At 35.8% G+C, this 23,708-nt stretch overlaps 2 protein-coding genes across 3 annotated transcripts in view; one reads left to right on the forward strand and one right to left on the reverse strand.

Moving 5' to 3' along the window:
* Positions 1–9,044: 9,044 nt before the first annotated feature.
* Positions 9,045–10,281, forward strand: Mei-w68 (meiotic W68). The gene is made up of 3 exons (XM_070297979.1): positions 9,045–9,160; positions 9,274–9,752; positions 9,920–10,281. The coding sequence occupies exons 1-3, from the start codon at positions 9,045–9,047 to the stop codon at positions 10,279–10,281; spliced, it is 957 nt and encodes a 318-aa protein (XP_070154080.1).
* A 2,780-nt stretch (positions 10,282–13,061) lies between these two features.
* LOC138933926 (A-type potassium channel modulatory protein DPP6) overlaps positions 13,062–23,708 on the reverse strand; it is a 48,231-nt gene continuing 37,584 nt past the window's right edge. For both annotated transcript variants that reach the window (XM_070297178.1, XM_070297176.1), the window contains exons 3-13: positions 20,883–20,989; positions 20,330–20,528; positions 19,849–19,923; positions 19,553–19,605; positions 18,446–18,994; positions 17,933–18,251; positions 17,619–17,797; positions 17,306–17,528; positions 16,764–17,208; positions 16,230–16,435; positions 13,062–16,149 (exon numbers count right to left, since the gene is read on the reverse strand). In XM_070297178.1, coding sequence (XP_070153279.1) covers positions 16,048–16,149; positions 16,230–16,435; positions 16,764–17,208; positions 17,306–17,528; positions 17,619–17,797; positions 17,933–18,251; positions 18,446–18,994; positions 19,553–19,605; positions 19,849–19,923; positions 20,330–20,528; positions 20,883–20,989 — 2,457 coding nt within the window. In that variant the 3' untranslated portion in view covers positions 13,062–16,047. The remainder of the gene's footprint in view (positions 16,150–16,229; positions 16,436–16,763; positions 17,209–17,305; positions 17,529–17,618; positions 17,798–17,932; positions 18,252–18,445; positions 18,995–19,552; positions 19,606–19,848; positions 19,924–20,329; positions 20,529–20,882; positions 20,990–23,708) is intronic.

Genomic DNA, 23,708 nt, shown 5'->3' on the forward strand with positions numbered 1-23,708 from the left:
GGCTAGAAAAATATCGCAGCTGCAAAATGGACTTTAAAAAAAAAAAAAAGAATAAAAGGGAGAACAAGAAAGAAAGAAAGGGAGCAAAAACTGCGTTATAAATTATTTTAAGATTATAATCTGTTGTCATTTAATTTATTTCATATTTCTTAATCTAATTTATTGAATATCAATTGCATTTACATATGTAAAAGAATACGCTCTCTTGTTTATTGCGAGATATATTATATAAATGTGTATATATAAAGAAATCTTATACTTATTAAATTTTTCAACAAAATTTGTCTAAAACTGCCCCCCCCCCAAAAAAAAAAGAAAAAAAGATTAAAATTACCGGATCGAAAAATATCTCTCTTGGCAACGACGACTGTCACCGTGCTTCGAAATCGAGTTGGCGAGAAGCTCTGTGTCGCGCTCGCTATCGTTTCGTTTTCATAGACCCGGTAATACTACCCCCATCGTTTCTTATCACGAGACTTCACGGATACCCGCGTGGCAGTAACTCGCGCGTAAAAAAAAGATAAAGAGAGAGAGAGAGAGAGAGAGAGAGAGAGAGAGAGAGAAAAGCCATGCACTTGCCCTTATCTGATTCCACATTTCACGACAGATTAATGTGGGATCGAGCTACGATCAAGCGAAGAAGTCACTATGCCTTTTATTGCTCGCGTGATGGATCACTAATATGGGATCCGCGCCACACGCACGAAGGACCAAACGACATTGTCCAAAGTCCTTTCGACGCGTACGACGCGACTCTCGATATCCTTTTCTCTGTCATCCCCACCTCCAAATCAAAAGAAATCACCCTGAAAGAAGCCTCGTTGCTTTCTTGAACTCGCGGATTCCCAGGCGATTATATCTAGTACGAAGAGTTAGATCTAGACATCAGATGACGCATCCATTGTCCCTTACCCTATATTGGAAGAATTTCTTCTTCTTCTTCCTACTCCTTCTACATCTCCGCGTTCTTCTTTATCGAGAAAAACTTCTCTTTCGCTCTCTCTCTCTTTCTTGTCGCGAGAAGTCAATGGCTTCGATTACGAAGCCCGAACGGAGATTCGGTCTGAATGAAGACTCCAAGTTTAAGATAGAAAAGAGAGACAGGTAGTTCTTCTCTTGGATGAAGGTGGGCCAGCGCGACCGCACTCCAAAAACCGGCTACAAAATGTTTTATTTACCAAGTTTGCTGAAAAGAGAAAAGGGGACCGGCGATTCTTTCCCTTACACTCGGTTCATCTTCGCGAGCCCTTCACTTTCTCACACGTTGCGCATCTTCTTCGAGATCGTTTCTTCGGCATCTTCTTCGTATTGCCTCAATGGGATCGTAAGGTGCTACACGAACGACCTGATTTCAGGACAAGTGTTACTGTGTGTACGATTAGCGACCGGTCTGTTTTATATCTCTTTATGTGTCTGCTCTCTCAGATTTAGTTGAAAGATAAAGAGCTTCTTGTACGTATTTTTACATTTATTTATTATTGTTTACATATATTTTTTATTGAAATATATATAAATAATAATAAATAAATTTGTAATTTATATTATTTGATCAATTGTGTATTTACGGATGAATATTACGAAGGTATGCGAAGAAAAATGCGATGTTAAATGGTAATCAGAAATTGTCTGGCTAAATGCGAAAATTGTAACGTTCTGTTCAATATCCAATACGAATATAAATTAGAACATTTTATATATATTTGATTAATTTGTCAACATAATGACGAAAAAAAAAATACATTAATAATATTAAAAATATTCTTTCAAAATCTTTTCATGCCATCTCGAGACGACATCCCACTTTGTTTTTAAATAATTTCCCGTTTATTATTCTAAATCGAGCGATACCACTTTACGATACAATTAAAGAGCGTATGATTTAGAAAAGAGAACTCATGCTGATATGCAGTTTTAATTATTTCTCGAATCAAATTGTGCGTTTCAAATCAATTCCTTAATCTCATAAATAAAGATAATTACTTTTTGATCGGTATTACAATTTGCGACTGTTATTAAAGAACGCGCGTGCACTGGAAGAGTGGAAACGAAATAAAAAGATGAACGAATGGAAGGTGGGACGAAGGCGCCATTATTACGAGCGTTAATGACACGCATAGGCACGCGTATATGAGTATGATCGTGATGCAAAAATCAGCAAGGTCGACCGAATAGCCTTTAATCGATTATTTATCTATAATCGTTATAATGAAATGCATTGGCCATATAATATTATTCTACATAAATTAAAAATGTTTTGCAAATTTTTGTCTTGATAAATTATCTCATTAAGATAAAAAAGATAACTTTTTCCTTACATTACTTATAACTTGAAGCGTCATGATGACGATACGAGAGTGACATGGTTGGCGGCGCAATTTCGGAGCTACGAAAAATATCCTTTTGTGAAGTGAATGCAAACGGCGTAGGCTTTTGCGCGTTTAAAAGGATTTTCATTGCGAACCGAAGGGTTCCGAACGAGCCGCTTTTCACGGCCGTGAGTGCGGGCAGGTCACGCATCCATTGTTGCGAGAACTTAACGTCGTTACGTGGAGTCGCGATGTTATATGAGCGCATTATGGCGATGCGCCGTTCGACAGGCAGCCTCGTGACCACAATACGTACGTTGCATCGATATTCATAGGGACGATAGGGATAGACATTCTACCCCCCCCCCTTCCCTCCCTTCCTCTCAAGCCTCCTGCTGAAGCGAAAGGCGCGTGCTCGTCCAGGTGATGCCAGACTGGCTGCCAGACCGCCGCTGTTGTTCATCCGTTTTTCTATGTCGCTCGCATCCTCTCGTTTACTTCTTCGTGCACGCCTACGAGAACATATGTTTATGAACAATACAATTCTCCAACGAGAGCGTACTCTTGAAAAGCCAACAAATCTCGACGATCGCGCGCGCGATCCGACAGCCTCATCATCGCCATCAGATTCATTCTCGCTTTCTCATTTCGCCGTTTATCTGCGATTATTTTCAAAGTTTCTATAATTTAGTTTTAAATTTTAAATAAATTTTGGGATAGACAGGATAGATAAATGAATATCGTTACATTTTTCGTAGAATGTTAAATTTAAATAGAAACCATCTTACGTGCGACGAAAGATTGCTGTTTCATTATCGTCGTGTCGTTAAGGACAATGGAGAATTCGGACACTCTGCTGGTTTATCGGTGAACGTACGCTCGTTATCGAGGTGCTAGTGATCCCCGGGATCGAACACCGATAGCTCTTTATCCCTCACCGTTAATCCCTTCTTAGGTCACGATAAAGACCGCCCTTACTGATCGAGCGATCGCGGCCCGATGGCGTTTGCGTTGCTCTTAATTATTGGCAATTCCAAATTTCGTTATCGAGATGATGTCAATAATTAAGTTTATTCTATAGATTTGTAGTTGTAAAATGCTTTTCAAATATTCTGCATAAAATCTTACTAGTCACGAATTACACACCGCGAGTTAAAGAAAAGAAAAGAAAAATTGTGCGGTATCGTGTAGCGCTTACAAGATGTGATAATGAGATGAGGAAAAGAGAACGCCTGCCAGGCGTTACAAGGAGTTAAAAGATTAACCCGACGAGAAGCGCGGTGTAATCTGGCCGAATGATGATGAACGATAAGAATAGATGTAATCTCGCGAGGATCACGCAAGGCTGAAGAGATCACGAACGAATCGGACATTCTTCGAGGACGCATCTGCTCGCCTGGTAATCGCGAAAAATTCTTTGCGCGGAAAAAAGCCGGCAGCTGCAAACTGCCTCCTCATCGTGTGGCATACGCCGAACATTTATTAGCTTCGCGCGCACGGTACGCACTCATCATACGCTTTTACCCCTATTTTAATATATACTTTTACGTCGGAGCGTTGTATAATCTCGTCTTTTTCTCAGGGTTGGCAAAGTTACTTTAATAAAAGTAACTCGTTATCGTTACTCGAAAAAATAACGAGTCGTTACAATTCCCGTTAGTTTTTTTATATACATAACACTAACTTTACATACAATTTTTTTTTAAATACAAGATCAAATTAAGTACTAAAAATTTTTAAACATTGTCTTACAAAGAAACGAGATACCAAAATGAGCTTCCGGTAATTTTCATGTAATGCTGCCTTCCGACACTCTTATCAATATGTTCTTTTATATGAAAATTGTATCGAGTAAATTAGAAAAATGTAACGATAAAAGTAATCGTTAAATTCGTTACTCATTACCGTAAAATGTAACGAAGTTTTTTTTTCCGTTACAAATAACGCCGTTACCCCTTACAGTTGCCGAAAAAAAGTAACTGTAACGGTCACGGCGTTACAAGTAACGCGTTACTTTCCAATCCTGTTTTTTTTTTTATTTATTTATAATTACACGCGAATGATTGCATTACCATGTATTGGGAGAATAAATCATTATAAGTTCGCAAAGAAATTCACATGAACTGAAAAATTTTCAAATAAGCGCATTTTAAATTCTCTTTCAAATCCAATTAATTATATTACGCCTTCTTTCGCCGTATTTATTATCCTATAATAAATATAGATGTACGCATAATTTGCACGCGCACGCTTGTCGATATGTCTTTTTATCAGTCGCAATAACAATTAAGCATAATCCGCGTATAATGTGCTTTAGTACGATGCATATACAATATAAAAAGTGCAAAATTCAACGTCGCAGTAGTTTGCGTACGGCAAAATCGGGCATTGCAATGATTTGCGCAGGTGTGATGATAATTTCTGAACCGACCGTAAATGGCTAATTACTTTGCCATTATAAATGCGGCGAGAGAGTTAAATACTGTATCAGCGTGTAGACTGATCGTAGGCGACGGAAGCCGAACGTAAAGCGGGTATCTCTTTTATTTATAGCATTATCATTTCGATATTATTAAGATATTATTTTGCGAATATATATAAAACTTATGGTGGAATATTATTTCCTCCATTTGTAGAATTTTTGCAAAATTATCGTACTTAAAGTGAGCCATAAGCGATCTTCTATCAAATTAATGTAAAATAATGATCCTGTTTATTTCTACTTAATAGGCGGTTAAATGATTGATCGAACCACTTTCTCTCGTATAACTGACCTATACTTAGCATGCCCAGGGACTTGTGGCACACGAAGACAGTTTGGACAGCTTCCATCGCTTCAAGCACATTATTGTCAAGTCATTTAATTTTTCATGATACACTCTCCTGTTATTTTCTTCATCCATCGATAACCTTGAGATGCTACGTTCTTCTTTTTTCTTTTCAGAATGATCATGAAAACATTTAACGTGTAATAAAGCGCCGCGAGTGGACGCAAAGGTTTTTATTAGGCGGTCTATTAAAGGAACGCTGAATTTAAGCGAAACGAAAGTGCTCGTTTTAAGCGATTATTAATGTCAAATTGGCATGTGATGTTTTTGCATAAAATCATTTTTTTTTTTTTTTTAATGCATCGATTGCCTTGAAACGGGCGCATTTATTCGAAGAATTTTTATTGACTTGTTGTGAATAACATAATTACGAGACACCTTATTCGCGCGTGGTTTTCGAAATACGTAGTTTAGAGAAAACGGATGTCAAATGAAAGTTTTTGTGATTGTATGGATTATTTAAGTAGTGTCGCGCGATGACAGTCGTTTGAGTGAAAGACTTTCCCAAGCTTACATTTAAGTCAAGTACTTACCGCATGTCAAACCCTCTTTATAGTGTGTGAAACAGCGGTCGCTACAATAACGTCGTTCGATCCCTCAAAAACCGCGGCGCATTCAAGTAGCCTTTTCGAGTGCGCTTGGAACGATCAATCGATCGTTCGCATCTGTGTTAGGAAAATTGGAAAATTTCCTCCAATCTGTAAAATTTAAGATTTTCTTCCGGTCTGCGCACGCTCGATAACGTTAAAATAAATGCGAAAATCTGTAAGAGAGAAAAAGTTCTTTTTATTGATTTTTAAATAATACAAATATGTAAAATATTGAAGGGCGATACATCTGACTTTGCAGTGACCCTTCTGACTTTTACCGCTGTGCTTCCTAAATTTGTACGTTAGCGAATCCCCACTGCTTCACAGCCGCGATCCCTCCCTACTGTTTGGACAAATTCGATGTTATCTTCAAAAATCGCCTTGTACACATGAAGAAGCACATAAAAAAAAAAGAGATTCGATCTCTCCCGGCGTCTTGATCAAAAACCTCGGCTGTTACAATTTTTTGAATAGACTAGAGTTTTTCTCAAACATCGATTCACTGCACATTCATGGCATCTTACACTCGAATGCTTGACATATCGTATTTCGAAAATCCCCGACCTCCAGTAAAAAGAACCTAGTTGACATGCGACAGGTATTTGTCACATCAATCGACATTTTAGCCCGAATATTTGATTTCATCCAAATTCAAATCGGGAAATGCATTTTTAGAATCGAGAAGATTACCAGTATTGAAATTTTTGGAATTTTATATTTGCCCATTTCACCTCTCACCTCTCTCCTTTCTCCTATACATTTGTATCGATCGATATATACCATATATAGAAAGTCAAGGAATTCTTGACATCGTATGTACGGATAATTTCAATGCTCCCATCATATACGATGAAACATTTCTGTGTCCATCGTTTTTTTTTTTTTTTTTTTTTTTTTGTAATGATTATTAAAAGCAGGCAAATTAATTTTTATATTATTCTATTCAATCTGACGTTTGTGTCTCGGATGGTTTATGTTTATTATAATTATATATTTTTCATAATCTTTCGTCGTGTCACCAACTGACATTTCGAAAACATGCCGACGACGCGTGTTGGTTATATACGGGCTATTTGAGGGCTGGCGAGGGCATTCTTAGGGGTGTTTCTCCACGGTGCTCGTTGCACAATGTAACACTATCCCCTTTTGTAACAGCGCAACCTTGAAGTGTCTTTAATGCGAAACCGAGTGCGAGCATGCTCTTGCCGCCTTCTATTATTTTTTCATGAATATTCTCGTTATGAGCATCCAAGAGGCCGGAACTTTAAGATGGTATTTCACTTTTGTTCGCGTACACGGCTGACGCTTATCATTGCTAATTTGCATACATTCTTTAACCTAACTAAAATTATATTTTTGCAAGATTATTATAAATGTTTTCAAGCTAGCCAATTTATTTTCGTCAAATTATTCGTAGGTCTCGAAATATTTTCGATGTCATCTCATAGTCGCTCGTTAGTCATTGTTCCCATTCATTGTTCCCCATTTGCACAAACGTTTGTATCGACGCGTGTCATAGGCTAGGGAAATTTATATGGGATAGGGCTCTATTTCCAATGCTCATTATTTCCATTTTCTTCACCGCTTTTCGTCTAAATCGATTTTTTACTTATCAAATATATTCCATCCGTTCAATTATAAACATAACGTAGAGCGAATATTAATGTGTATATTCATGTACGAAGAGAAGTATTAAATTTTTACAAATATAATTATCTTTGTAATCTTATAGATTACGAAAATATGAATCTTCGGAATAAGTCAGAAATTGTAGCTAATTGCCACGATCGTTTTCTTATGCGGCTTTCCAGCAAAATGACGGCGAATTTGCCGAATTTCGTTACAATCGAACGTTTTGCAGTAAGGGGTGTATCTCGTACTCACAATAAGTCCCTGAAGTGTCTTTAACGCGTACAGTAGCGCGCCATTCAATGGTCGGTGCTCACAAATACGCAGCGGGGTGTCCGGGCTCTCTTGAGATTCGCCACTTTGATATGAATGTCGGTGATCGAGAGAAAAATTAATGTCTACTCGGCTACGAGCTCGAACGAGTCCCTACAGCCAATACTTTACCTCACGAGTCGGGACTTAATATGTTTATTGCTGTGAGAATGTCGGCCTCGGATAGGTACTAGATTTTTATCTGCCATCGCGCCTTTTTAACTCGGTCTCGTAATATTCAACGACGAATGAGTGAAAAGCGAGTTCGAATCCTCCTCTTTCGTCTCTGGCTGTAATAATGTATTACTTTTTCTTCCAGTATCATCATTTTTCATATCGCTTCCTTTTATGCTACATTTGCCAATATTTATAAATTTGATGATTACTTTATACAAATATCTTAATAAATAAATGCTTTCTATACATATAATGCAAAACAAAAGCGAGTCTGAGTAAAAATCAAATGTCCGATAATGAATCTATTTTTAATCAGTGGAATTAATTAAATTATTAAATTACTGAATGATTTTTTTTTCGCGTAAAGATATTTTGTAACTTATATATATACACACACACACACAGATGTACAATACAATAATACAAATTGAATTTAAATGAATAAATGCCTATTTTATTATCTTGATTTATAAAATGAGTGCATATTTTTTATTAATTACATTATGATAGCATTTGAACGTTTTAATTTGTATTAATTGATATTAAAATCGTTATCGGCATTTGTTATCATTTTTCAAATACGAATCACTTTTTGTAGACTCGCTTTGTTTTCTCCTCGTATTTTATTCTGTTATTTTATCACAAAGAAACTTTGTAAACCGTTTATGACATTAAATTCGCGAAAATAGCTTTTAAAAGCTAGAAATTTTATAGATTTCTTTTTATGTGTGTACATATACGTTTATGTAAAACTGTAGCCTGTAAAGCTGCAGAAAATGCAGTTTTGAAATATTTGTTTCAAATAGTTGAATAGCGAATGCACATTACAATAATAACATATTATTATTATTATTATTATTACTATAATTTATAAAAAAAATTGATTATTTTTTTCTAATTGTACCGATAATAGGAACGATCACTGTACAAAGTCGGGTTTTGTGCAAACTAAAGTCATCTGTTGACGGAAAGAAGAACTAAAATTAGAGTTTATGATTCTCTAAAAGATATTACGATCCAAAAAATAATTAGATAAATAATAATTTGATACAATTATCTCGTTCTCATTTTTTTATCATTTATTTCTCTAGACAGCATTCCTATACAAGAGACTCGAATAATTTATTCTAAATAGTATAAAAGTGTCGTTATTTTATTTGTTTAATTTAGATAAAGAGAATATTTATTTTAATTTAGATAAAATGCAAAATGCAAATGATATATTTCGGGGGCAGACGATTACATCAGTTACCAAGAAATACATGAACATTGAGGAAATACGTTTCGATATACCGATAGTCGACAACAAAGAATTCAGGTGAATTATCTTCTCAGCTGCTATTATTATATATTTACTCTATTATATATACTTGCAAATATATAAACTTAAATTCAACACGTCGTATCTAACGTTTCTCGCATGTGACTTAGAATGGATTTGATCGCGCGCATCGAGGCTGTTACGTTGAAAATTATAAAGCAGATATCTGTTGGAAAGCCACCGTGCATATCGTACTGTAATGGCCGAAACATTGATATAGAATCCAATTTACGGAAAGAAAATGTTTGCACGGTATGCTCAAGCAGTCTTCGACCAAATACAGTATTCAACGATTCTATGTTTGACTTTGCCGATGAGCAGGACACGAGGAAAGAGAGTAGTTTTCAAATTTTGAAAAAGATAATTGTCAATTTCGCGGTAAAAAGTAGCAGAAATAAATTTATTCTAATGGCGATGATAATGTCTGAGGCTCATCGTTTGTTGCTAACGAACACAACCAAGACGAAACGATCCTTTTATTACGATTTGAAGAATGAAATAACGAAAAGTTTGATGCCTCATCAAACATCTATCGATCGTGCAATGAATAGTGTCGCTAATTTATTAGAATGCGCCCCATGGGATTTGAGTAAGTTTGTGAAATTCTGTGTGTTTATTGTTTAATTGTGGAAAACTGTATAAAGATTTATTAAATGTATAATTAAAAAAAAAAAAATAGTAAATTGTTTATACAAATAATTTAATAATAAATGCATAAGATGAGACAAAGAGATCGGTAACCAAAAGTCCTTACAGGATTGTTAGCAACGCCTAAAGGATTAGTAGCAGGAAATATGACCATCATCCTACACGACAATCGAGTTATCGATTGTGCGATACTCGGAGGCGTGCAGATCCCACAGATTATTACAAATGTAACATCAATTCGTGTAAAAGCCAACTTTGTCTTGGTTATTGAAAAAGACGCAATTTTTCAAAAATTACTCGAGGAAGACTGCCCACGTGCATTAAAATGTATTCTAGTGACAGGAAAAGGCTATCCAGATATAAATACCAGAATGCTGGTTAATATACTATCTGAAAAGATAGGTCTACCGGTTTATATAATCGTAGACGCGGATCCCTTTGGTGTGGATATTATGTTACTTTATCGGTAATTTAATCGATATCATTTTCGCTTTTTATCGGAATTTTTCTCGGAGAATATATATGTATTCTTTATCATTTTTGTTTTAAAATATAGAACGTACATTGTAAGATTCATAATTTCTCAATCATTAGTAATTCTTATTTAGAAGATATTCCCATTTAAGGTATTTCCATCTTTTGCAATGTTATATTAATTTTTTATAGCTTTGGCTCGTCGATACTTTGTCGACAAAACGAAAGTTTGACTTGTCCTAACGCACGCTGGCTCGGAATCCATCCCTCGGAATCAATTATTTTAGGAGTGAAAACAATCTCGCTCACTAAGACCGATCTCGTGAGATTGAAATCTATTGAAACCCGGACTTATGTAAATGATGCTATATCGAAAGAGCTGAGTATATTGCGAAACGGCAAGGCTGATATAGAGGCGTTGTCTTCTTTTACAAAAAACTTTCTCACAACAACGTATTTGCCTTACAAAATAGATGGCAAAAAATATATTTAAAATAATATATCTAACATATTATCCAACATATGTAAAATAATCTTTCTCTCTCTTTCTCTCTCTCTCTCTCTACCTCTACATAATTAAAAATTCTGTTTATAAGCTTGACATAAAAATATCCAGCTGAAATTAATTCTACAAAATTGTCATTATGTTTTCTTTTTTTATCAACAACAATCCGAAAAGAAGAATGTTAAAACTTTTACAGTGAAATAAAAATATGTGTGTGTTATATTTCAAATAACGTTATCTCACGTCATTCTCATTTTAGACGTTGACTAAGAGCTTTTCTGAAAAAAAGTTTTGTTCGTATCTCACGGCAATTATATACAAACTGCGGACACATACATACATACTTTTATGAAACAAACTATAATATATATTACATTTTATTTTTTTCTTGTTAAATAATTTCTCAAATATGCAAATAATATAATGTATATAATTAATATCTTAATGTAAATTGTAACACAAAAGAAGTAAATATATAATAAATAATATCAACACTATTTTTCAGATAATATGTAACAGTTTATTGAAAACACTTTATCCGCCCAATGCTCGGGCCGAGTCTCGCTGATATTAAAAAACGCAGAATCTTAATAACATGATAATTTCGTAAGTGTTACGTGAAAGATAACTTGGACATTATCCGCGAAATCGACGATGCGTTATGAGTTTATAAGCCAAGTTAATTTTAAGTACTCTCGAAAATTGCAATAAGAGAAAGAAAGAGATTTGAATTCTCTCTCTCTCTCTCTCTCTTTTCTCTAATAAACTTTGATCAATATTCTAATACTTAATCGCATAAAAGGAGAAAAGAAGTCGCAAACACACTTTACGCATATAAAAATATTACAAATATCCAAGTAATATGTTTCTTCGATCCCTATTATACAATATAAGTACATGCAAAAAAAAAAAAAACTATAATATATACAATATTAGGCCTCTTTGAAATATCTTATTAATTATCTTTCCTTTTGATACACTAGCCAATTATGTTCTCTTTAGTTCTTTAGTAGATCAAAAAAGATAAAGTTAACTTTTATTATAGCGCTCGCGCCTTATCATTTATTTTTTGGCATCATCGAATGCATCGTCGCAAATTATTGATTAGTCGATTTCGTGGATACTTTCGGTGCAGGGACGAGGGGAGGGGAGGGGGCGGGGGGAGGAGGAGTCCGTGCGAATATCGCCAAAAATCTAGTATAAATTACTTTCGTATCCGCTTCGAGTCGAAAGCGAGAATCGATCAAGCATTCCGAACAACATCCCGTGACTGTCATCGAATGTGTATCGAGCGTATTGATGAAATAGATATAAAAAACAATCCTTCTAAACAGTCGGACATACGCTTTCGAGCGGGCGCAGACTCGTTCGGAATCATAAATTGTTGGAGAAAAAAGTATCACTCGTCATCAAGAGGTCAATATTTGTTCTCTCTCTCTCTCTCTCTCGCTATATGTATATTAAAAAGAATTTCGATATTCTCGAATACTGATAAAAATTTCAAAGTTATCCAGAATTTAAATTCTACGGAAAGAGCGTCGGGGGTTGTTCATTTTTTTTTTATTTTTATTCTTATTTTTATTTTTTTTTTCAATGAGGATCAATGAAAATATAATTTAACGTTTTTTAAATCTAATTTCTAAATTGCCGGATATTGATGCGTCCTGTTTGACAATCGACAATCGATTGACCTATGTGACGAATGTACGTAACTCGTATGAATTTATTCATGCATTCGCACGGGCCCAATCCTTATATCTATTGTATTTCCGCATGAACTACCTGTTTCTTTTAATATGTTGCGTTGTGTAAATGTGTATGTATGTATTTTTGTGTATGCCCGATGATTATGAGTATACTTTTCTTTGCCTTTATGCTTTTTTTTTTTTTTTTTTTTTTTTCCTCTTTAGCCTAATGGCGATAATACGTTTTACCAAAAGCTATGGATATCCTTACGCGCTGCTACCAAGGTTTCTTTGTTGCGATTAATTTCATAATTCGCATACTTGTTTTGTATATCTGCCTTTGTGATAATTTGTTTTCCGTTGCCCTATGCTTACATTTAATTTGCCTCTCACTTTCTTTCTTTCTTTCTTTCTTTCTCTGCCATTATTATATTTAATAATTGATTGTGATTTTTTACACACGCACATACTCTCTCGCTTACAATATCATTCGCTCCATCTTTATTTCTTTTTTCCTCCATCCCTTTGTATAACTCGTCTCAATTTCAATTAATCAATCAATCGCTCTCTTTCTTTCTTTCTTTCACTCACTCTCTCTTTCTCTCTCTCTCTCTCTCTCTCTCTCACGCTTCTTAACAATTCGTATTTCGATCGCTCGCGTATATATTTATTCGGGGATAAATGGAAGCGATATTGTTAACGACAAACTTTTTCTTGCACTACAAACGGCCATTCATTTATCGCGAAATGGAGGAACCTGATCGAATGTAGTAATGCTTGTTGCACATTGTATATAATATTGCCCATTAATTTATTACAAAGATTTATTAAAAAAAAAAGAGAGTGAAATAGAATTTAAAGAAATTTTTGTTGAGGATATTTTAAATTCGTTCAGCGAAGCAACACGGTGAATTTTTCAAAGCCTCCATTAGGCGGTATATTTTTGTACTTTCTCTACAGTCGACAGCGAGCACATCATCTCGTTCTCTCTAACGACCCTTCGCGTCTACTTCTAGTCTCGCAAAAATCGCTTTTGCAAAATCTTCTCGGCTTCGATAGTTCGGCAATACTAGACTTCGCACACACAACATCGCCATTTACAATACACACAAATCATGGCGATCATTCACGAGTATTCATTAAAATTATTAAGTAGCTTTCTTTTCCCTTCATTTTTCTCTATTTATTATCGTTTGATTAGTTGCACTAGCCTTGATTGTCGGCATTTAAGGGCTGCTGATCATGCAGCGTACATATGGCGACACTTCCTTGTCCGGGGGCGCCTCTTCCCTGATTAACATTTATGAGGACTCGCGCGAATAATTTTTTTTTTTTTTTTTTAAACTTGGATTTACTATGAGTCTCGAACATTATCTACGATTTGATAAAATTTGTGCAAAATGAAATCGTGACGCAAAAAGTTGCAAGGCGATAAAATTTTCGATTTTTGCATTCCAATTTCTAAAGTAAATCGTCAAATATATTAATAATGCCACAAAGAGATATTTTCGAGACATTTACGAGTCCTATATTTTTCGACATTGCGGTTGTCAGGTTGTTTCCGGGCATTCGTTTCTTCACAATAGTGGATCGGTAGTAGAAATGATTTATATGTGACAATAAACTTACAATGCCTCGCCATATCTCGTCTTCTACAGTTCCACCCAAAAGTACCGCGAGTGAACAGTATAATACTCGGAATCCTCTATGTCGGATGCCTAATCGCGCCTGATCAATGATCAACAGCTAATCATGACGATTCCATAAGTAGGTATATCGTCTGTTTAGTATCATCGTTCATCCATCCGGGATCGATTAATTTATCTCGAAAAGGTATACAACGGGTTTAACATCCGCACCTTCGACAGGATTCGAATTCACATGTAGACTTTATGACAAGTATATTTTTGTAAATCTTGTCGAGAGAGAATCTCGGAGAAACAAATCTATTATATAGGATAATGTTTGTTTTACGAATCTCTCGCGACTTCTCTTAGGCATCAACGCAACCTTGTCGAAGGAGCCTGATATTTTTCATAGGTGTATATGTATGTACAAATATCGAAAATTTAAATGGATTAGAGGGAAGGAGGAGGAGCGGGTCGAGATGGAAGTACGTAAGGGTGGAACAACTTTTCTCTTACGCGTCACGATACATAGAACTAGGCGCCAAGCTGTACAACACAAAATTTACGATAGCCCTCTGTCCGGATTCTATATATAACGGTAAATATGTCGATGCCTGTGGACGAACGTCACCGCATAGGCGTAGATACTTTTTTTCCTCTTTTAAAATCGAGGAGGCACCAGTGACGTAGCTAAAAAGAAGAATATGAGACGCGGAAGCTTGCAAACTCTTTCTGAACAAACGTAATTCGATTTGAGATTTTCAATTCGAGTTTTCAATTCCACCGTAAAAGTGTCGATTGCAGTTTGCGGAAGAATTTTTTCCCTTTATCGAGATACGTTATTCGCGAGTATACACACTATAATTTGATTTGCAACTCCGTATACAAAAATGAGGTACAAAAAAGAAATGCAAGTTTGCAGACTTCCAATATAAGCTCTGTACGTTAAAATCTTATTCAATTTGTAATAATCGCGTCTTTAGTCGCTCTACGAAATCTCAGGCTCTTTTTATACGAACGCCCTTAGGATTTGGAACACAGCAAAACGTTAATGACGAGCTTGCAAACACCCGACGTCCTACGTCCATTTCACAACGTCGTTCTTGTCGATGGCACTACGATTAGGGATTTGCAAGCCGTCGATAAGCTCCGCACATAGTAATTCGGTCTGCGCTTTCGAACACGCATCTCGTTTTCTCTTTCGCTTTTCGAAATTTGCCCAAAATCGATTTCACGGCAAATACGCGCGTTTGTCCTTTCAGTACGACGATACGTTATTATCGAACAAATCGCTCGCGGGAAACTGCAAATCTTTGCAAATGAAAGATTTATGTTCGATAACAATTCACATTATCCGATAAATTTACGGAACTATCGAATATCGAATACACGTGAAATGCGCGAGAAATGTCCTTTCGATAATATACAAAAATACTGCCGAGCAGAAAAGAGGATTCGTCGTTTTTTCTCGTTTTCGTCAAATCTCTTTCAAGATTTCTGAATTCCTTCACGATGGTGATGTATATATCATTAAAGACCGAGAGAAAAATTGATGAATTCTCCAAGAAAAATTTCTAGATCAATGTGAAATACACATCTTATAACAATATTATTGCTCGTACAAATGCCACTTTTCTCTTAATCCTTGAATGAAATCAATCTCCATCTTTCTTCCGTACAAATTCGCATATACGTTTTTTCTTCATTTTGTCCTAATTCTCTCAGATAAACGACCGCGTTTCTGCTTTTTTTCTCTTTGTCACGTTTTCAATTTGCAGCCTGATTTATTTCGCGATTCAGGCTTTAAACGAATTTTCAGGATATCATCCTGCTCACGAGTGTAATTGCCGTGATTTCGAGGGCAAGTCTTTGTTTCAATGTTCGTTTTAGATGTATCGGAAGTAGGCGCACTAGAGACAACAAAGAATTTTTCGGCTTGAGGCACTAGGAGGCATCCAGGGCGAGGCACACGGCGAGGAAGTCCTCCATGGAACGATAAGCGTGTTCGAGCACACCCGTCAGGGCGTGATCTTCGTCCGCGTAACTCTGTTTTCCAAAGAAGCAATAATTAGATTGTGCGATAATTATATTATAGTATGAAAATATTCTGTATTTCTTTCTTTTACCTGATATCTAAAGATGACTCCCGCTTCGGACAAAGCCTTAGCGAAGGCAACGCCGTGCGTGTAAGGCGCAGTGAGGTCAGCTAGACCATGAAGGAGGTAAAGGCTGTGACTAGGTACTAATCTCGCTCGTTGCGTGAGATCAGCTTCTACGTAACCCTTGTAATTCTCAGCTGGGGCACCGAGGACTCGTTCCGTAAAAGCAGAATCTGCAATTAAAGAGAGCGATTAACGATATGACGATATACTCTTCAAATCAAGCAAGAAAATTGCTTCATTTCAAAGCACAAATATTTATGGTTAGCGCAAAATTTATTTAACAAATTTTAAACATTTATTATAACATATTTATATGGATTATTGCATTTTCCAGATATGCTAATAAAAAATCATTTTATTAAAGAAGAAAAAAAAAATGAACAAACATGAGACTAAATGTCGAAAAAAGAAAAAGGGATAAATTTGACAAAAAAATTTTTAATTGAAGTAAAATTGAAGTTAAGTCAAATGCTCTTTACATATGAGATATTCACGTACTGTAGTACATCCAATCGGCGATTGGATTTACCGCAACGCCACATTTGAAAACACTATCCTGATTTCCGAGCACCATAGCGGTCACGTATCCACCATAGCCCCATCCCCAGACGCCAACTCTAGTTTCGTCAAGATACTTGTGCGTCTTTAAGAGATGCTTCAACACGGTAAGCTGATCCTGTACCTCGACACCGCCTATCTTTCTGAACAGATCCTTCTTTCCTTGACCTCGAGCGCCGCGTACGTCCAATCTCACATAGACAATGTCATTATGACTCGACATATACGTTCCCCAATCTATCCGAAATTTATCCGTGACCGCCTCGCTACCGGGACGGCCGTTTACTTCAACGAGCACGGGGAACGCCGCATCCCTGAGCTCCTCCCGCCATGACGGAGGTAGCAACAGTTGCACCTGCGCTCGCCAGCCTTGAGGTAATGGCACCTGTCGATTATTTCCCAAATTGTAATATAAGATATATAAAGAATCAGATATATAGAAATAAAATCGATAATGATTGAACTCAAGACAGATATCCCACCTCAAAGTTTCTCCTGGTAGGCAGTGCCAGCTCTGACAATTTGCCCGCGCGTTGGATTCTCGTGTCGTATAACACACGGACCATTTTGTGCGACGACGTCATGTGCACGGCAGCGAGAGGAAGGCCGGGACCCTCGCAATACAGTACGTAGTAACCTTGTCCATCGTCGTTCACTGATGGACTAACAGAAGCACCGAAATGCGTGCAATTTGTGTAATAAAACCTGCAATAAATTTATTCATTTTAACATGCACGGTTGATTATATCGATCTGGCACGTCGTATCTTTTATCGAATAAAGGAATCAAACTTGCCTACTGCTCCAAAGAACTTCGCCAAGATCACACGTGACGCACAATGGCTCGAAATGACGAGGATCTTCCGCGGTTGGATCTCGTACTACGTAAAGATGTCTCTGGCCAGGTTTTCTCTCTCTGGTGCCTAGATAGTATACAAGATGTTCCTTGGTGTCCCACGCTAAGATCTCGCTTACCTGGTTTTTTATTTATTTATTTATTTTTTTTTTAATTTTATTTCTTTGGAGGAAGTTTCTGATTAAATTTTTATACACTTTTATGTACATCTTTATGATATAACTCTCGTTGCGTCGATCTAAAAAATTGCTCACCTCGTAAGGACCGTGCGAGAGTACCGCTATTCTCTGCTGCGTGAGTGTGATGTGCTTTATATGCGTGAAATGCTCCTTGTCGCCTTCCTGTACTGTGGCCAGCAACAAAAAGCTATCACCATCCGGAGCAAAGAGAGGATGTGGTTGAGCATCTAGCCACTGCCCTTCGGGCGCTCTCTCCGAGTGAGTCTCTTCGCATTCCCACGTGGGAGCACGGCAGGCCGATACCAACGACAAATTTTGCGTTCTTGTCATCCAGACGACTGCGATCTGCGAAGCGTCATCGCCGACCCAACCGGCTGATATCAAATAATTATCTCTGAAAATATTTCCCAAAAACGGATTTTGTCAATATACCGAATTACAAAAATTTAATTTTTGCAGAGACATTTTCTTATATATATTGCTCAATAAATAAATTAAATATTTATTCTAAATAAATTTAATAAGAGTCAACATTTAATTAATTTATTGAGCAATTAACATAAGAAACTTTACGATAATTTAACGTACTGTCCATTTAAGGACGGCGGCGGCTTCAGTTTCGTTTTCGCTGGCAATGTAACGTTTCCGATGCTACTGTAATTCGTCAGGCTCACATTCCCGAGATCCATAATCCATAGCTCTACCTCTGGATTAGGCGAACCTGGTCTCGGATATCTAATTGATCTGGAAGGCGGGAAGGATTTGGATGCGCCGAGAGAACTCGAACCGGTTCCGTCTTGACCTAACTGCGTACCGAACCAAGGAAACTCCAACGCGCTCACTCTGGTGTCGTTGAATGTCGCGTAAAGAATATGCGAGCCATCCGGACTGGGCCACATCGCTTGCGGTTTCGGTAATACTTCTTCCTGATACAACCAGTCGGGCACGCCGTTGTAAATCTCTCCGGGTATGCCTGTATCGGTCAGACGAATATCCTCCGTCGCAGGCCCCATTCTAAGATAAATGTCGTTTTCGGAGATCATGAGGAGACTGGATGTGTTGCCCAACCAAGTGGCGCATTGCAATCGCGTTTGTTGCGTACGTCGCGATGCTTGCAAGTGAAGTGGCGTATGATGGCTATTGGGCGGAGGATCATAAAAACGAATGCATAATATTAACTTTATGCAAAGATTTTAATTATACTAGTACGTTCTTAAAATATAAATATAATTTTTTAAAGATTAATTCAAAACACGCAAAAATATAGTATATAATAAAATTTGAATAAACATACATATTCTATCTAACTTATATTTTAAAAACTGTTCTATCACTGCTTATCTCAATTGCTGAATTCAATTTTCTTGTAATTTTACTTTTATCATCGCATAAAGTTTATATGATTTACAATGATGCCAAAACAATTTAAAGAAATTTATCAATGTTACATTGATCAATAATAACAAGCTTGATATATAATGAGACTTGTATTTAAAATGATCAAGCACTTTTTAAATAATTAATTAAGCAGATAGAACAATAATATTTTTATATACTTATATTTTTTATTATCTTTCTATATATATACTGAATTTCTCTCTCTCTCTCTCTCTCTCTCTCTCTCTAAAGAAAAAAAAAGTTTGATAAAATTATAAACAATATTTCATATATATATTAATCATTATATGCACTTACTCGTTTGTGACATCGTAGACGGTATAATAAGCAGTGAAAGTGTTCCGAAAGACCTGCATAATAAATTACCCATTTGTATCATATAAAATATAAAATGCATAATCGGAAAAGTTTATAGCGCAAAGAGTCAATGTTTTCTCGATAGCGATAATCGACTGTTAACTGCAATTAAACTGCACTACATTGTATTACATTGTCTGAACATCACCGATAAGCCACAGATCGTAAAGTTAGAATTGCAGCTGCCGCCCGAAAAACTTTGCCCGAGAAGCTTCTGCTTCTTTTAAGCCACTTACCGGTTTAACGTTGTGCCTGAATAGTACATAACGTAGATCAGAGCTGCACTCATAGCCTTGAACATTTAGTTGTCTCTAAAAAAGAATATAAAAATAGAATCGGGAAATTAAAGTTACTTAAGCAGAGAGATTCAAAAACTACCAAGTGCAACAAAAAAATATCTTCTCTCTTTATAAATAATTTTTCTAATTCTTTTAGCCATCATTTTTTTTTTTTTTTTTTTAGATATTTCTATACATCGTTTTTCTTTTTAAAATTATTAACTATATGTCATTAAAAAAATTTAAAATAATAGTTTGATCTGGGAAGATGTATAGTAAATCAGTACTACAAGAACTCGTCTTTTATACAGTTCATATTTTTAAAGTCTCTGATTTGCGAAAAATTTTGTTGCAATTTTTATTGGATCTCTTTGTTATCGTTATGTAATTCAAGTTAAAATACTATACCAGCGGACTGCATTTATACATGTATACGTACAAGCGTATGATTAGAGACTAAAAGGGTCACGATATTGTTGCGAGTGTCCAAAAGAGTAAGGGAACCATCGTCAGCTTGATAGACGAACTTTTCATGAGATATCCAGGTCGGTGGTAACCTGTGTGGTGTCAGGTCATCACGAAGGCACTCGTCCAACGTAAGACGCCTGCCGCTCCAATACAAGAGCTCATCAACGTATCTGTAATTTTATTGATGAATAATTATATATTTCAAATTATTAAACATATATGGATAATATAAGAAAGTTTAAGAAAATTAATAAAATGAGTGTTATCTAAATTTTGAACATATTGCCATGAAGTACAACAAAATAATAAATATAATGCGTGAAAATCTTGTAATTGTCAAAACTTATTTGTTGGTAAAGCAATTTGTCAATTATTTATAATAAATTGATTGAAAGAATTATTTGGCTAGTTTTCTAATATCGTATTTTGTTATGTATATATTGTCAAATTCGTTTAGAACAGCGGACAATAGGTATATGAAAATTAAAATATATAAAAGAAAGAGATATCATATATAAACTCACCCGAGGAGATAAATTGCCGTGACGATGCCAGCGATAACGAAGCCGATGACCAGCAGTGAGAAAATTATACTCCGCCAATTGTGACCGCCCTCCGCATACGTTAAATCCTGTGGAAGAAGGCATCCTCCTATATAATTATCAGTCGACCGATGAGATCGATCGATGAATTATAATGCAGAAGCTGGTATAAGAGCATGCAGGTCACGAATATGGAGAGAAGATTTTGGAGAATAATTATAGGAGATTTCAACACATTGATGAAAAACTAACGATCAAGATCAGAAGACCATACATTTATAATATCATCATACTGCACTTTCCACTAGATATATCAGTGCGAAAAAAAGTGCGAAAAAAATTTAATTAACGAATTATACATACTAGACTCAAGATATTTTTACACATACACATATAAATGTTTTCTACGTATTCTCGGAATATTGAGGGGTGTGAGGGAAGGTGATATTACGTATATATATTGTACAGTATTATTTATTATCATAAATTATATTTATATAACTCTAGGAAAAATGTATACTGGTGCTTTTTCTGTGTTTGCTCGTTTTACATTACGAGAAAGAAAAAGAAAGGAGATATATATCTTTCATCATAAAGTTGGATCGTTATGTTGCATAGTTTTTTTGTTAATCAGCAACGACAGCAACTACTTGGTAGTATGTACATAATATTACTTGCTATAGAATTCAATTAAGTACAGACCTTGCAAGAAACACGTCAAAGTTCTGATAACTGCTGGTTTGGCTAGAACGGAAAGTTTTTTTTCCTCTACCAACGAAATTTTATGCCTTTATCGCGTGGATCACAATTTCCGGAATGAAAATTGATTCCGTTTTTTTTTTTTTTTTTTCGCATGATTCTTTTCCGTATCGATAAAAATTTTTGTTGAGAAAATTATTTATATTCAATCAGATCTTTCTTTTGTTTGCGAAATTTGCCCGGAATTTTATTAGATTGTAAGAAATGTCGCGAATGATAACGATTCTGAATGAATTATTCTTTGCGACAAAATTGCTGATATAATATATATTTATATATATCAATGCATGCTCCACGTGTCAACATTTTGCGAATTATGAGTATTATCGGCAATAAAAATGTTTATCGCAGCCTATTATCAAATTATCCTAAGTAATCATAAATTAATTAAAAAATTAATGCGACACAGTTATTTATTCAGCTTGAAATTGTCCCTGCAGATCAGCGAAAATACAGTGTTGGACGTTACAGGAAGAGACTTTATTCTCGTAGATTGTAAAAACGTTTTTGGGGTCGTCAAGTTCGATCGCGCCGCCGTCCAGAATATCGCGGTTTTTGTTCGCTTTTGTCTAATTGACTTATCATTTTTATCGTAATTTATAAATTAGCAACTTTATATTTAGTCAATTATATAAAAAATGCAAATGTTTTTACATTTGTAAAATTTGCAACATAATATTGTGAGATAATAATAGTCGCGCGTTTGGTATACAATTATAATACATTTCATCATCGGCGAAGCGAGGCAAGCGAGAATTTTCATTCTGAAATATAGTTTAAAATAATCTTTCGTCTTCTCTCGAATATCTATCGTCGATAATGACTTTACTTTATACAACTGGATAAATGATCGACTATTGGCCGCTGTTATGCCGCGGTAAATCGTTTTTAGACGACCTGTTTATCCGGATAAATAATTGTCGATCTCTTGTTCGGATGATTCGCTATTTCTTCGGCAGATATCTTCGAAATACTTTTACTCATTCTTTCTTTCTTTCTTTCTATTCTCTCGATCGATTTGTCGCTGCTTTGCATTTAAAATGCATAGCGGCGTGCAGAGTTATACAGAGTGTCTATAAATTCCCATCGAAACATTAGACTTCGCGAGTTGATATCTACATTGCGTATAATCTCGCACGATGTATACATTATTTTAGAAAGATTCACGTCGTTTTTCATACGACAATACTGCGTAAACGAAAATATGTAATTTAATTTTTATGACGCATGATTTTCATGCGCACTTTCCTGTGCAAAAGAGACACGCACAGAAATTTTCAAAAATATTAATTAAATTATTATATGTATGCGCAATTAATTCGTTATCGTATATAATAACGTCTCTGTTGCGATGAATTAGCAAACATTCAAGATAGTTTGTTAGACAAAATGTATTCGCTTACGCATATCGAATATAACTAGACAAGCCGAATACAACTGGGATTAATTCAAAGGAAATATCAATAATTCGACATGACAATTTTCGGGTATTCCATCGTGACGTGTAGCGAACTGCAACACTACGATAAATAATGTTGTCGCATACGGATGCATCGAACTAATCCACTTATCGCTGCACATGTTTTTTGCGGTCACATTTTCGTTTTTGTTTCTTTTATAATTTTATATATTACCCGAGAAACGTGTACAGATTTCTTTTTGCAAATTATAAAATTTTAATGACACATTTTTTATCATCGTCCACGCGATCGAACGATAACGTTTGCTTCCTTCCTCCGCCAATAAGCTGTCAATGAACAATAACGAAATTTTGACAATCTCCAGTTGCCGATGATCAAATGGCATAAATTCTTTCCGAGCTTTTTCGATATTTGTCGTAAGATCCATATGATCAGTTACGAGATGAACCAAGGCATCTCTGAAAATTTAATATGCTTCGGCGTGATTTTATCGTTCCGGATCTTTGTCATCGGATAGCTAGGTAGGTTGACGTGGTACACGTGGACAGATGGAATGTGATCGTTATTACTGTTACAGCTTCGATAATGCTATACGATATTATCGTTGGCTACCGTTTCGCGACGACGT

This window comes from Polyergus mexicanus, unplaced genomic scaffold (assembly GCF_030449975.1).
Source record: "Polyergus mexicanus isolate NDT 795.1 unplaced genomic scaffold, iyPolMexi1.0 SCAF_6, whole genome shotgun sequence".
Classification (NCBI taxonomy): Eukaryota; Metazoa; Arthropoda; class Insecta; order Hymenoptera; family Formicidae; genus Polyergus; species Polyergus mexicanus.